Source organism: Botryllus schlosseri, chromosome 16 (assembly GCF_051294905.1).
Source record: "Botryllus schlosseri isolate E-star chromosome 16, Bs_hap1, whole genome shotgun sequence".
Classification (NCBI taxonomy): domain Eukaryota; kingdom Metazoa; phylum Chordata; class Ascidiacea; order Stolidobranchia; family Styelidae; genus Botryllus; species Botryllus schlosseri.
This window is the reverse complement of record NC_137251.1, coordinates 3,961,937-3,976,055: the sequence shown is the minus strand read 5'-3', so window position 1 is coordinate 3,976,055 and position 14,119 is coordinate 3,961,937. Positions and strand designations below refer to the sequence as shown.

The following is a 14,119-nucleotide window of genomic DNA, read 5'->3' as shown; positions in this document are numbered from 1 at the left end:
AGACAGGAGAATTATACAATGTGATAAAGAAAATGGTAAAAATAGGCATTTTCAGTTATTTTTAGCCATCTCTATTACCAGCGTTCGAAAATATAAGATCTATATCTTTTATAATGCTAATAGTAATGTTATAGTAATACTAGTGGTAATAGTAAACCGTACGACGCAACGCATAAATATAGCACATCCTATCATAATAAAATCGGCGGTTCTGTTATATTTTTGTCCACTCAAGACACAGAGGAATGTACGATGAGATACACAAGACACAATATAGTGTAATGAACAGATGGCAAGATGCTGAAACGCCGAGCTAATATCTTTGAATTTAACAGCCACATCTAAGATGCAACAGTGTATGGATGGTGATCATTCTCCTGTTGCCATTCGTCCTTCATCGGGTCTTTCACCGGGGTCTCTAGCGTCGATGGCAGTTGATTTACCAGTTACTCTACTGCTTGCGGGGGCTATCGTATTGGCTATTGGTGCATGAGCAATACCAAAACGAGTTATTTTAATATTAATTATGGCATTTCGTTAGCACTATTTGACTAGTATTGTAGTATAATTGCCGATATCTTTCGAACCATTGTATCCAGAATTTTAGATGAGGTATGTAACTGTTTATTGTACAACGTAGCCCCCATATCAAACCTTGCTCTTCATTGATGTCGCATCCTCGAATTCTTTACAAAGAATTTATTATCGGAACTTAATAGCCCGAGTTCTGACCAACACTATTGCGCCACCTAACGAACAGAAGTTTAACACATATGCACGTCGTGACGAGCAGATTTGGAGATTGGAGTAGAGAGAGAGAGAGAGAGAGTGATCCGGGGATCGAACCCACGACCTACCGGTCGAAAAGCCGAACGCATAACCATTACACTATCTCGCTCGGTCGTAACCTTTAATTGTTTTATATATAGTGATGTTTACAGCATTTTCTAGTAATTGCAATCCATTCATTCGAAAATCTTTACAAAGTAATAGTAGTCGATAATTTCACACACATAATAATCCATTGCTAGGTAAAATGGCGACTACTCAACAATTCTGAGAGAGAGAAAGAGAGAGTCTTTATTTTTTTCATCCAACCAAAATACATAACAAACAGACGGCGATGACGCTGGTGCATAAAATATGCATGAACATGAACAGCATTCGGCGACAGAGGAATGATCGATACCATACGACCCTGAAGGTCAACTAGTCTGATCACACCCGTATCAAAAACAAATACACTTGTCTCTATACAGTCTGGCTGTAACAAATGTTAGTTAAAAAAGGAAAATAAGAAAGAAGAAATTAAACGATGGTATCAAATGATCAATGAAGCGATGTCTGGGTGAGGTAGGGCAACAGTGTTAATATGACGTTGACGACGCAAGAGGTAGGCTAACTAAGTAGGTTTTTTACAATCTATTATAAGGCTGTTCACGGATATGTTGTGGCAATGCATTCCAGATGATATAGTCGATAGATCTCTCAGTTAGGTTGCTATTGGGTGGCGATAATAAGTAGATGTTTTCCGTTGACAAGGACGATGACATATTTGAACAAGTGCCATATATCAAGTTCCTGGCAGTAGATTGTCAGATTTCTGTACATTACCGCTCATCATTGCATCACAGATGTTAGGTGGGCAAAACGATTGCAACGCATCAACCTACTCCCACTGAGAAAACCACCGCTTTATTATTGCCATGTCTCCTAATAACCAGAGTTAGCGCTATGAGCTTGTAAAGGAGAGTGACGAGAACCACTGCCTGGATTCGAATCCACGTCGACAGTATCATCGTCATTAGTGAAATTCCTGTTTAATTTTGGTTGCATGATAAACTAGGGTTACTTAATGTCCTCATTATAGCTTTAACAGCCAGGCTAATGGACAAGGCCAGGCACAACTAAAAAACGCCATAAATGACGTGAACCTGCAAAGGGGATGTTCAGGCGGGCTATTCGGAAATAGGAGTGGAAAAATGACGTTTTTTAGTCAACACAAAAAGAATCCCCGTAAAAATTTTAGAATCAGCAGTTTTCAAGTCCGGTAATCTAAATTTTGTGGTTTTTAAATTGTGTGTTCATTTCCGGATCCCAAAGTATGGTAACCCAAGGTATACACAGGCTCTATAGGCGAAGAAATAATATGCAAATAAGACAAATAATTTGACATTTTTTTCTCGTCAAACAAGTTGTGATAATTCAAATATAAAATCATATAATTCAGCGGTTGCTGACATAATTCAAAAAGGTCAGTGGCACTTTTCCCTCTAAGCTGCGCGAGTGCGCAATTACGCAGTGCTGACACGGTCTCTGCGCACAGAAAATCTAAGCTGCGCATGAAAAAGCCGAAGTGATGACCTTTTTTTAGTCAACACCACAAAATTAACGAGAAAAGTGGGTAATTCGGCAGTCCAGTCAAAGTGAAGACAAGGGTCCGCGCAGTGAGTTGGTGAGTTCGCGCTGACTAGTGAAAAATTATTGGGAACATTGGTCAGTGGTCCTTAACCTCCGGTCGACGAGCTGGCTTTTTAGGTCGCATTTCGCATAAGAACCTTTGAATTGGTGTGCACATCTCTTTTTTCCGCCGACATGTTTCCGAAAGGTGGATCGAATAGCGTCCGCCAAAGGTATAAGGTCTGTCACAGGGTCTTCAGAGGTCTCCATATGTGGAACTTAAAGAGGTGAATTGCGGTGGCTCTTTCTCAAATTTTATAGTGAAATATGGCAATAACATAACATAACATAACATAACATGGTTGGGTTATATTTTTATCTGAACAAGTCACACACAATGTACAATGCGATAAGACACAATGCGATGTCATGAACAGATAGGAGGATGTAGAACGACACGCATCAGTAGCGATCCTTTACTCTAACATCCACCTCGGCCTGTGCCCGATGTCACAGTTCTTTTTCGATGTTGATCTCTTTGAAGCCGCGGCCCTTTCTGCTAGTTCTTTTCCATTCTTAGTGGGCGCTTTCTTTCGTCGGGTCTTTTTCTGGGCTTTTTTGTCGCCGTAAGAACGGCAACGGCAGGGGAAGAGGAGCCCAGATAAACCTCCGACGGGAATCGAACGCGATTTGCCTGCGTGCTGGGCGCTTATCGTAACCACTACACTACCCCTCCTCAATAACGGCAAGTATACGACTACAAAGTTTTCCCGAAAAAAACGTGTTCACTCAATACAGAATCCACAGAGTCATAGATTTTATTCAGCATACATGTTGTCAAATCGCCAGGCCTTGTCGTTTTGATTGGAAATAGTAGACTATAGTCAGAGTCACGTCCTGGCTGCAGAATCGACAGATGTTAATATCATAACATCCGTTAGATGTCAGTGTTAGCACATATCTTTTTTGCTTCCAACAGTAAATTTGAAGAGCTTCTTGGAGTAAATTTGTTTTTCGCGCAGTTCTGACTGTCACTGACTCTTCGCCTAAACCTAGTCAACCAGAGCGTCACGTGACATTGGCTGTAGCGCAGCCGACAACCATTCTGAGTGTGTCTTGCATTGGCCGATTACTGAAACACTGTGATCGATTGCGATCACGTCTGAATAGCTCGATTAAGATAAGGATTACAGCAAAATCTCGAAATAGATTACTTTTACATTAGAAATAATAGCGATTATTCACAACTACATTCACTTCAACATCGGATCACCCGTATCATTGCCAAAGTCCCACGGGGGCCTGGATGCGCAACTGATAAATCGCCTCTCAAAAGATTTGGTGTTCTAAACTTAAAAGATATGAGGAGCCTAGAAATTGCCAAGTTTATGTATCGGTTCCAATGCGGTCAATGTACCTCAAATTTCAACGACTACTTCACCTCAGAGACAAAAGCGCACAAGTACAGCACACGCGCGTCAACCAAGAACAACTACCACATGATCAGGACGGAATACAAGAAAACGCATTGCTTTATGCCGGACCCCAATTGTGGAACAGCATCTCGCCGGCTATCCGACAGTCGTCGATCATGACCGCATTCAAGTCGAAATACAAGCAATTTCTTCTAAATGAATACTAGCCACCATTCAGGATTACCGGACCACGACCGAACATCGACCTCGCCCTCCGCCACATGCCACCTCATTTTGTCGCTTGCGTCTTCTATTCTCAGCATTACTTTTCATTCAGTGTGCACTGTGCAGTGCATGCCTCTTCTTTACTTCGCCTAGGCTAAGGTGGGTGTCTGATGTTAAAGGCTACTCCAAGTTGTTTCGACTCCTTCCTATCTTATCATTGTATCGCATTCTTGTGATGTTTTGAAACGATGAAAATATTAATAAACCTAATTGATTGATTGATTGATTGCTTTCTTGTCCTAGAGCCGTAGACACATATTCGTAGACTGTAGCATGAGAACATAATCCGTCGTCGTCCCGTTACCATTTGTTCTAATTCGATCGATACTAACATAATATAAAGGGATGGCTGACAGCAGGTTAATATTTTGAGTCAAATATGGCGAACATAACGATTGGTGTTCGCTTTAAGTCTGTCCGTTGGAAAATATGACGAAAATGTACGTCACAACGAATAATTATTTGCATAACGTGACGAACATATACCAACAATTTACATACGGTTATCAGAGAGAGAGAGAGAGAGAGAGAGAGAGAGAGAGAGAGAGAGAGAGAGAGGGAGAGAGAGAGGGAGAGAGAGAGAGAGAGAGAGAGAGAGGGAGAGAGAGAGAGACAGTAACAGAGAAATGCGACATGCAAGGTAGACGGGAGGCTCGATATGATAAAGTCTTCAGAGCCGAGCCACGCAGGACAAGAGCGATTTTCACAGTCGAAGCGGCTAACTGATTTGATATTTTTGACGGGTATACAATTTTCCGATCTCAAACCGGTTTTAAGTACGACATTTGTATGGTTGGCACACTCTTCTTATAGCATAGCGGTTCATCTTAACCTTTAGGCCTACTAACCTGTGGAACACTTGCGCTAATCTGAAAGCCGTCGCGGAACCAGTTCGGAAATGCGAGGCTTCACCTTGGAAAGTGTCATCGCATTGTTCGGTCGAAACACAACCGCGTCATATAACTGCTTGATTACAAATCAAATTATAAATATTGGAGATAGGATTGGCATTTCAGAACGATGTAAATTCGGTTTCAAACCACAATTTCACTGTGTACGCCAGCAATGTACACGACCTCGACCGAACCACCACTACAGTCATGACCCAGACGGGCGTATCATCACAAATCGTATGTAGTAGTTGAGTGTGCGTCTTGGCAGAGCCCTTGAAACTGGCTCATGGAATCCCTAGTGTTCCACATGGAAACCAGTTAAGAGCCACTGGCGTAACAGCATAGTTCAATCTCTGTTTAGCGACAAGCATCAAAATCCATCAGACTAATTACGATAGCTTGGGCGTGCATGGCCTGAAAAAGTTTCAATTCAAACAGAGTGGTGCTTGTCATCCTCTTTCTACGAGCTAGCGGTAGGTCTTGGCGACCCAAATAGGACAGAGCGGGATTTGTCTATACCTAAATCATAGGTGGAGCATCGAATATGTATATACCGATTTGACGGCTATATGCGACACAAGTGACGAGCGGGTCTGTGGTAGAGATGAGCGGACTACGCTTTACTGCGTAACACATCTGAAGACTTGCCAGTGTTGCGGGTAAGAATTTAGACCAGTGGTTCTCAACCTTTTTTTAGACATGCCTCCCTTTATGATGGTGAAAAATGTCGCGCCCCCCCCCCCCTTATCGTCATATCACAAAATCCATCCGGGATGCTAGCAACCCCAACAGATTGTTTGATGGCATGGAAGGTTATGACTAGGGCAAGTTTTGTCAAATATTGTGTAAAAATGTGAAGGAGTGATTCAAAATCATGCTATAAACTATTTCTAGCGTGGTTCTATTTTCTATAATTTGCCTAACAAAGAGCATATGATGGGTTAGCTGCATGTCACTGTTATCTATGACACAATGGCTTGCAAGCAAAAAGTTCAACTACCCCAACCAAGCATGACCAGACCATGCCCTAACAATATGTGAATAGATCGCTTCACCAATTCTGTCGTTTAAATTTGAGATCGTTTTATTTCACGAACTCCCAGGCGAGACCGTGGAAATTATATTTTCACTGTGTCATCTTTTCAAGGCTATTGATTCCGGTAAAGTCGCTGAGAGTGAGTTTTTCTGTAATGCCTTGGGTGAAGTTTGCAGACCTGGGGGTTTGGGGTGTGGTATTTGACTAGTTTAGGGGGAGGGGTTATCACTATCCTGTATAGCTTTTTGTGGGAAATTATTCCCGCATTGCGTTGTTTTCTTGCTGTGTGCCGGGAAAAAATGTTGGTAAATGGTAAAGTATAACAGATTTAAACAGCTCTGCAGGAACTGGGTTGTGCAACGGAACCTTTCGAGTATCTCATACCCTAATAATTCAACAAAAATTATAAATGCGACTTTTTACTGCAACTTTTGTTAAAATTGAATGCAACTTTTTAGTGCAACAAAAACTTGCCCTAGTTATGACTGTTGATGAGAGAATTAAAAATATGAAATTCGGTAAAAATATATAGAGAGAAGCACACGTGAATTGGAGGTAAATCGCGCAGAGCGGGAAAAATTATTTCAGTTGATCGCTTCTACGTGCCCCCTTCAGATGTTTCACGCCCCCCCCCCCCCCGGTTGAGAACCACTGATTTAGACGATGCGTGGCGTAACATGAAATTCAAGGTGAATGACAGATTAACGATTTGCCTGACCTAGTTAGCTTTTATTATGACTGATCGACTTCGGGCTCTTCCCATATATTGTTTATAAGCAGCACACGAACGGTCAATTGTGTACGATTTGCGAATCCCACGTATCCAAACAACTCCACGTGTTTTCGTGTATGTTCTTGCCACGTTCACTGCTTAACGTCAACAGAGCTACCGCTAAATTTCGATGGAAAGATTTAAAAATTTGTATTAGTAAAAATGCACTTACAACTTATATATATCGATACCCATGTAGTGTTAATTCTCCAAGCATTTTTACTAAATGGTATGATTGAAAAGGAACGGATCAACACATACCTGTAATATTATAATAATTTGCATACTATAGCAATTTGCATGTCATGAAAAGGAATTTGCGGTTCGGAAGAAATCTTGTGTCTGCAGCAAAAAGTCTGTGATACTTGTCTACATAGTGGAAAGACTGCCGCAGGCACTTTAGGCTGTCACGTATGCAACTGTTGAACTTCAAACAGAAACGCTAATATATGGGAAAGGTCACAAGAAAAAATTATTGCAAAAACCAGTACAGTCAGAATGGTAAGCTGTGTTATTTTCAACAGATGACTTCAAGAGTGAAATCTTGCTTAATTTGATTGATATATTTCATCAACAGTCTTCTTTGTGGTTACGCATGTTTACGTATGGCTGTGTTCCAAGAATATGCATCACACATAGCATAGCATAGATTTTACTACGTTAGATCGACAGATGTTAACAGATGGCACGGAAGAACATATATTTTGAGCGGGATAGCAAAATGTAATTGTTAGCAAAATGTAATTGATTGCAACCATATTGCCACTATCAACATTCAGAGACAGTGTAATGTAATATTAAGTAGGCAAGCTGGCTTGCTGTAAAAGTGCTAAACATACGCGCATAACGCACTCCTGGGAGACTTGGTCAAAAATAGTAAAAATCGATAGCTAAAACGCAAAGAGATATTGGTAAAAATACGTAACACGTAGAAAATGAAATTTGCACCGCGCTGCGGACGCGGTTCATGTCAGTAAACGAGCGAAAGAAAGGCAAACTCTAGTGGTTCACAACTGCAATACTCCATTCCGTAGGTAAAATTTTACGCAACTTCTGAACACTGTGCGTGTAACGGATGCGGATCAAATGTATTTGTTATTAAAAACGAGGTCGTTGCAGTCCATGTTGCTGTCATCATTTTCGGATCCATGGTCCGTGAAATAGACAAGTTTTCGCGGGATCCCTTTTCGCTTGTTCCTGCGGCTGGCGACTTTCACGCTTTCGATATCAGGCTGACTGTCGGACGACGTCGCTGAGTAGTCTGACGTGGGGTCTGAAAATGTGCGATCCCGGGAGCATGCCGGCAGGTTGTCTTCCGCAGATTCGTCAGAGCGGTTCTAAAATTCGGAAAATAGTTCCTATAACTGGGACCATGGAAGGCCGTTGCTGAAATTACATCTATAAACTATGAAACCACATTGTCTCTCCTAGATCCTTTATATAAGATATTGCCTTATTTTCAACTTAAGTCCTTTATTTTGTATTGACAATCCTCACCGCAGGTCACAATATCCATACGGACGATAATTACACTCTAACTGGTAATCAGTCCGTGCCGAGGGCTGAGCGAAAGTGATCGGATTTCTTATAGTCATCAGGTATCTTTTTAGTCATATACTAGACCAGATGGTAATACTGGAAGAAACGAATTACTTTTTTACTCATCAGCTTCGCAAGTCTCTGGGTTGCATAGACAAATCCGAATTTTTGGCGGTCCTAAATTTTTGATCCACGTCGGCGACAACCCTTTATGCAGTTAAAAGAATCTCCTCGGACTAGGTTACAATAGGAGGTCTACACAGCCACCTATGTTCAGGGGTTTAAGGGCAAAAAAAGGTTTAAAAACTGGTATAACTTGCTATATCTAGCAGTCAGCACGTGAGCTTATTAGTTTCAATTCCCAGCCCTTCCAGCGTACTTTTTTCGACCAAATCCTCCTGCGCTTATCCACAAAGAAACTACATCCGCTTGCATGACCTCAGGCATGATTTGTTTGTGGAGATCGATACCGCACACGAATCGAGTGCTGACGACGCGTGGCGCAAGGCACGTGACGCAGTGCACGTTTGCCATAACTCGGTTTAAGGCATCGCGCGCATTGCGCATGCTTCGAATGCACGAGTTTCCGGTCAAGCATGGTTGAAATGAGATGGTCATGGTGATATCCGCGACTGCAAAACGACGACTAACACTGAACCGTATACTTGATCGCGACTGACCACGTTGATCAGCCCAGAGCCCTTGGCACGATAGAGAGAGAGAGAGAGAGAGAGAGAGAGAGAGAGAGAGAGGTGAGAGAGAGAGAGAGAGAGAGAGAGAGAGAGAGAGAGAGAGAGAGAGAGAGAGAGAGAGAGAGGTGAGAGAGAGAATCTTTATTCGTATACATTACATTTCAACATTACACTACAAAAATGTAACAACGAACGGGAGATTATAATATAAAATATGACTTGCACCGATTAGAATACTGTTGAGCGTTGAATGTTTTCTCAGCGAATAGGTACTTTTGACAATTGGAGGTCACACGTTTCGATACGTGACGTATCGTGTACATGTAGAAAAATAACGACGCTCGACTGAACCCAATGGAATTAGGACTAATTTGTTTTATAACTGATGAAGGATGTCAATGTCGTCGGTTGCCTGATATTGGCTACGTCGAAATATTGCGTGTAGCAATATTCTCGCATTATCTAACGGTCGAAATCTGTTCCTAGTCGGGCCTGTGACACGGCCGAGAATTATATTTTCACGCATGCTAAGTGACGGCTTAATAAAGGAATGCGTGAAACCGGATATTGATTTTGCGTCTCCCCGCCTTAGCGCATATGCGCGATTGCATGCGTTTCGAATTACGGCGCTATTCTTTCAATTTTCGTCGCTACGATCGCGCTGTTGAAGACAACCGCAACCCATTTCATGAATCACTGAATTTCATTGGGCGTATGAAATTAATCCTTGGTTCAGTTTGTTAGGAATCGGGAGTGTTAACTAATGATGGCTCATGATTTCGTTTTTGCGGATGATTTTATTACCCTTCAGGAGACTTCGTTCCTTTCCAAGACGATTAGACTTTCAGTTTTCGATTATTCGTATGGAGTGAAACAAAGACTACGAATATTACCCAATCATACCATCAGTTTTGAAGAGACTCATGTAGCTAGCTATAGAACTTCAATAAACAGTTGATGGTGATCGACCGATTGTGATGCAAAGCGCAATATGGACCGATCATGAAATGGGGTTTCGAAGCAGATAGCAAAGCTCAGAGAGCGTTTTAAAAAACTATCAAGTGTCTCATTAAAAAGGCAACTTTTTTCGCTCGTTTTGATTTCAACTAAGTCACTAAAACCCTTTTCGGCCAAACAAGTTGTTGGGTTTTGTACAAGAACGTCTACTAGTGCTTGGATGGCCAGGTCTTAAAATATTTTCTGAACACCTACCCAAAATACAGCGTATTTTTCGCGAGTAAATAATGCTTGCTGGCAGAAATCGTTTTTGAGAGCTGACACAAAGGTCCCAGAGGCTCCAGTTTGTCGAAAGGGTGAAAAAGTCACATGTTTGTGTTGAGGCTTTAGCCTTATGTCTTGGAAAATAAGGTACAAAACGATCAGAGTAGGCACATTTGAGCTCGCTATGATACGTTGCTCCAACTTGTGTCCTGTTTTTTTTTTTTTCATTTCCCATTTTGATAATGATACGCGGGGAATTTGTTGGAGTGATACAAGCATCGAATTAAATCGTTTTCAATTTCGTTGTAAGACAAAGGTTCCAATGAGTGGCCCTGTGAACATGAAATACTGCGACGTGGCGGTTTAGTATTCAATCGCATCACGTCAGGGCCACTCATTTTAATACTGAAACAGTCTCTTACGACACTGTCGTTACGATAAAAGCGAAATCCTTCGAGAATGGCGAACTTAAATATGTTTTGATGACAGTATGATTTTAATAATTCAATTATTAATTTTGGAGCGTAAAATTGACCTGATGAATATGGCAGTGAAAAAATAACAGATTTCAAGGACAAAAATCCAGAAATCCAGTTGATATCCGTAAAACCAATATCTGGATGGAAACACACAGGAGTGGTATGTCTCGTCTGCTATACAAGTCATTGTTATACAAGATGTTATCGCGATATTGTGATGTTTTTGAATTCATAAAAATATCAATAAATGATTGAGTGATTATAACATAGAGACATAATTGGTAGGCAATTGCGAAATTATGTTTTCGGAAAGAAAAATATAGTCTATATCAGTGAATGATGTATGATAGACGCATACATAGTTCACATGCTTCAGTTGGTACCGGAGTTCACCGTGTCAAAACCAAGTCATGGGGCCCCTTGTCTGGGCAATCGAGGTAATACTGCCTGTAACGCTGTATGCTTTACACCAGTGGTCGATAACCTTTCGTCCACGGACCGGTGCCGGACCGCGCGAAATTCGTCACTGCCCCGCGAGAAGTTCGTATACTTTTTGCAAGTTTAGAATTATGGTGGTCAAGATCGCTGGTCTCTTTTATCGAAGCATGTGGGTTACTGTCAGGCACTCGCTTGGGACCGTATAGGGGTGTCCATGTCCAATATATTTGACCAAAGGGCCAATTTGCTGTTATGAATATTGTACAGCCCAATTGAGTGCTAATTTGTAATCTTATAAATGACCGTATTATAATTTATAATTAGAACGCGCACACCAAACTCTCATCTTAGCACTGCATGTGTACAATTATGAGGACAACAATAAGCGTACCAAGAGTAAAATCATCAAAGTGTTGGTTCACGTCGACATTTCAATGTGAAGTTTAGCATATTTGGGAGATGGATAACGTATCAATGCGAAGCGAGTTTTCCATATGGCTCTTATAAAATAGTCATCTCACAGAAGATTCTGACATGGTTCATCCGGGGAAGAATTTGCTCACATAGATAAGTAAAATATGTGAAATTCTAGCAATGGAAAGTCATTGAATTTCTTTCTTAAATATGATGACCACTGACCAGTGAAGATCAACGAGTTGTATTCTTTGCATTCAGTTACACGTTGAAAACCCCGATATACCAGGTAAATTGGCATATTGTCGACCATCCACAAAAAGTAGTCACATATCCACTTTTATTGGAGTATTCTGTTGGTCTTGATTGCTTTTATGTTACTAAGATGAGTCTTTTCGAAAAATACCCCGCGTGCCACGGGTTGGACACCCCTGCCTTAGTGTATATATGATAGGGTTACCATACGTCCTCTTTTAAGAGGATTTGTCCTCTTTTTTGACTTTTTTGAAAGTGTCCTCGGAGGACGCCCTTTTGTCCTCTTTTTTGAGATTTTGTTCTCTTTTTGGAAAATGTAGGTCAGATTTAGAGCAAATTGCGAGTGATATGCCGTAAATTAGCACAGAAGTGACGCTCCGGCGGGTATTTTGGAGTGAAAAACGGTGAATTTAGCTCTGGGCGGAAAGGTGACCTTTTTTTTTAGTCATCCACCTAGCAATGCGGAAAGAAAAACGGTATTTTGAGATCTGAGCGACTTTTTTTTTCATTTTTTTTAGTCAACCGATTACAAAGTGGGAAAAATTCACCGATTTTTGAGAATTCTTCTCCGGTTTTGCAAGTCTCAAATTTCTGAAAAAGTGTCCTCTTTTTAGATTTCCAAAATATGGTAAGCCTAATATATGATCTATTGAACATTGGTGTTTATTGTAGGCCCGGCCCGTACACGAAAAATAAAATTATTTTGAAACCGTTACGCAAAGAAAGAAATGTTGCCGATCACTGATTTACACTCTGTGAAGTTTATACGCAAGTATATCTGCTATAGTCTGTTCCGCTAGCACTACCATATCCTCCAAATCCAAATTAAAGGAGCACTGCGCTCGAAATATGGCAAGGTCTCAAAAGTGTGGAAAATATTTTAAGCATTAGCCAGTCGTCGATAAGCCACTGTTTTCGAACTGCAACTAAAAGATTTCCACAAAAGGTATACTATATTCATACATTATAACGGCAAATAGATTTGAAACGACGAAGAGTAATCCTGACTTTGGTAAAATGGCAGACACGTAAATTGCCTCGGGAGCTTCTCGATCTCAACTAAAGACTTGAGTGGGTCCACCAAATGTTAGGAAAAACATAACCTATATGTATTAATACGGTAGGAAAACTTCCAATAACAGCAACAGAAAATCGATGTCGAGAACACGGGCAAAAGCGGTTCAACATCTAGCGTGTGTCGCACAGTTTACCGCATATTAATCAACGCAGTAAAATCATCTACCATAACTATCAAATTATAGTGCCCACACACGCCCAGCCATTCTGGAATATCATATCCTCTGTACCTGCGAACTTCGTATCCTCGCGCGACGCATGGCGGCCTTCACCGCCGCTTTATTCGACATTGCAACAAGCCCTCCTTCCGATATATGTTCCATGTTTACGCTGGAGTTGTATATCCTGTCAATGGTGTCGTTCGTCTCGACAGCCTGTCTCTTTAATCTGCAAGCAAGATAGTTACGTGTTTTAGGAAATGATAGCACCACTTTGATACCCTCTCAATACATACGCGTTCACCATTTCTCTTGCCTCGACCCGACCGTGTTCTCTTTCATGATTGTGAGTACCACTCTTCGTCAATATCAAAGGTGGGTTCGATTTATCTAAGACGGATAGTCTCGCTTTGCATTTGTAACCTCTATCATACGCGCATATCCAATACGACCGACCGCCAAGTCTACTTTTGCGACGGAATATGTAGTCGTCATACACCAACAAGTTCTTCCCCTTTGATGAAAGCAAATACTTGGCCGTCGTGCCCATCGCGATTATGCTTGGCACCTTGCGTAGCGAGTAAAACAACGGTGAGTCGCATTTATTGGTCCCTGCGCATTGAAATCACGTGCTGACGCGGAAAAACAATAACGAGCAGCTACTTAGCACGTCACGAGTGATATATTTAGCTGAATCGATACGGTTTGTGTTCATACAGTTTCTAAAAGTAGAAAACTCAGTAAATTCGCGATACACTACCCAGAATTATGTACTACAACTATATACTGTAACTTATCGAATGCCATTCTACATACTCTCGGTGCCGGCACCGGCATCCTTTCTCGCCTTCTCGCGTTATCTGAAAATTTGTCGCCACTAGAGTTCGTCTCAGCTCACGTGTTACATAACCTCGAATTACATAAAAGCCAAATTTAAGCGAGCGCTCGGGAAGCGACGTCAGCCGCACAGAAACACAGCAACATGACTTGGAGACATTTTTGAAAGTTACAGTTATGTAATCAAAATTTGGTGGCGTTACGAAAC

At 41.3% G+C, this 14,119-nt stretch overlaps 1 protein-coding gene across 1 annotated transcript; it reads right to left on the bottom strand.

The window, feature by feature from the left end:
• Positions 1–6,926: 6,926 nt before the first annotated feature.
• On the bottom strand, positions 6,927–13,925 carry LOC145458876 (uncharacterized). Its single transcript, XM_080337377.1, has 3 exons — positions 13,371–13,925; positions 13,147–13,303; positions 6,927–8,138 (listed from the first exon to the last, which is right to left on the bottom strand). The coding sequence occupies exons 1-3, from the start codon at positions 13,622–13,624 to the stop codon at positions 7,884–7,886; spliced, it is 666 nt and encodes a 221-aa protein (XP_080193503.1). The 5' UTR covers positions 13,625–13,925; the 3' UTR covers positions 6,927–7,883.
• Between the last annotated feature and the right edge of the window lie 194 nt (positions 13,926–14,119).

What these genes read in the sequence shown, in the direction of transcription:
- LOC145458876 (XM_080337377.1), bottom strand. Translation starts at nt 13,624, where the DNA reads ATGGGCACGACGGCCAAGTATTTGCTTTCATCAAAGGGGAAGAACTTG. An exon ending in GCAAGAGAAATGGTGAACGC is followed by an intron (nt 13,304 to 13,370) that starts GTATGTATTGAG and finishes TCTTGCTTGCAG; the next exon opens with ATTAAAGAGACAGGCTGTCG. An exon ending in CGAGGATACGAAGTTCGCAG is followed by an intron (nt 8,139 to 13,146) that starts GTACAGAGGATA and finishes TCCGAATTTTAG; the next exon opens with AACCGCTCTGACGAATCTGC.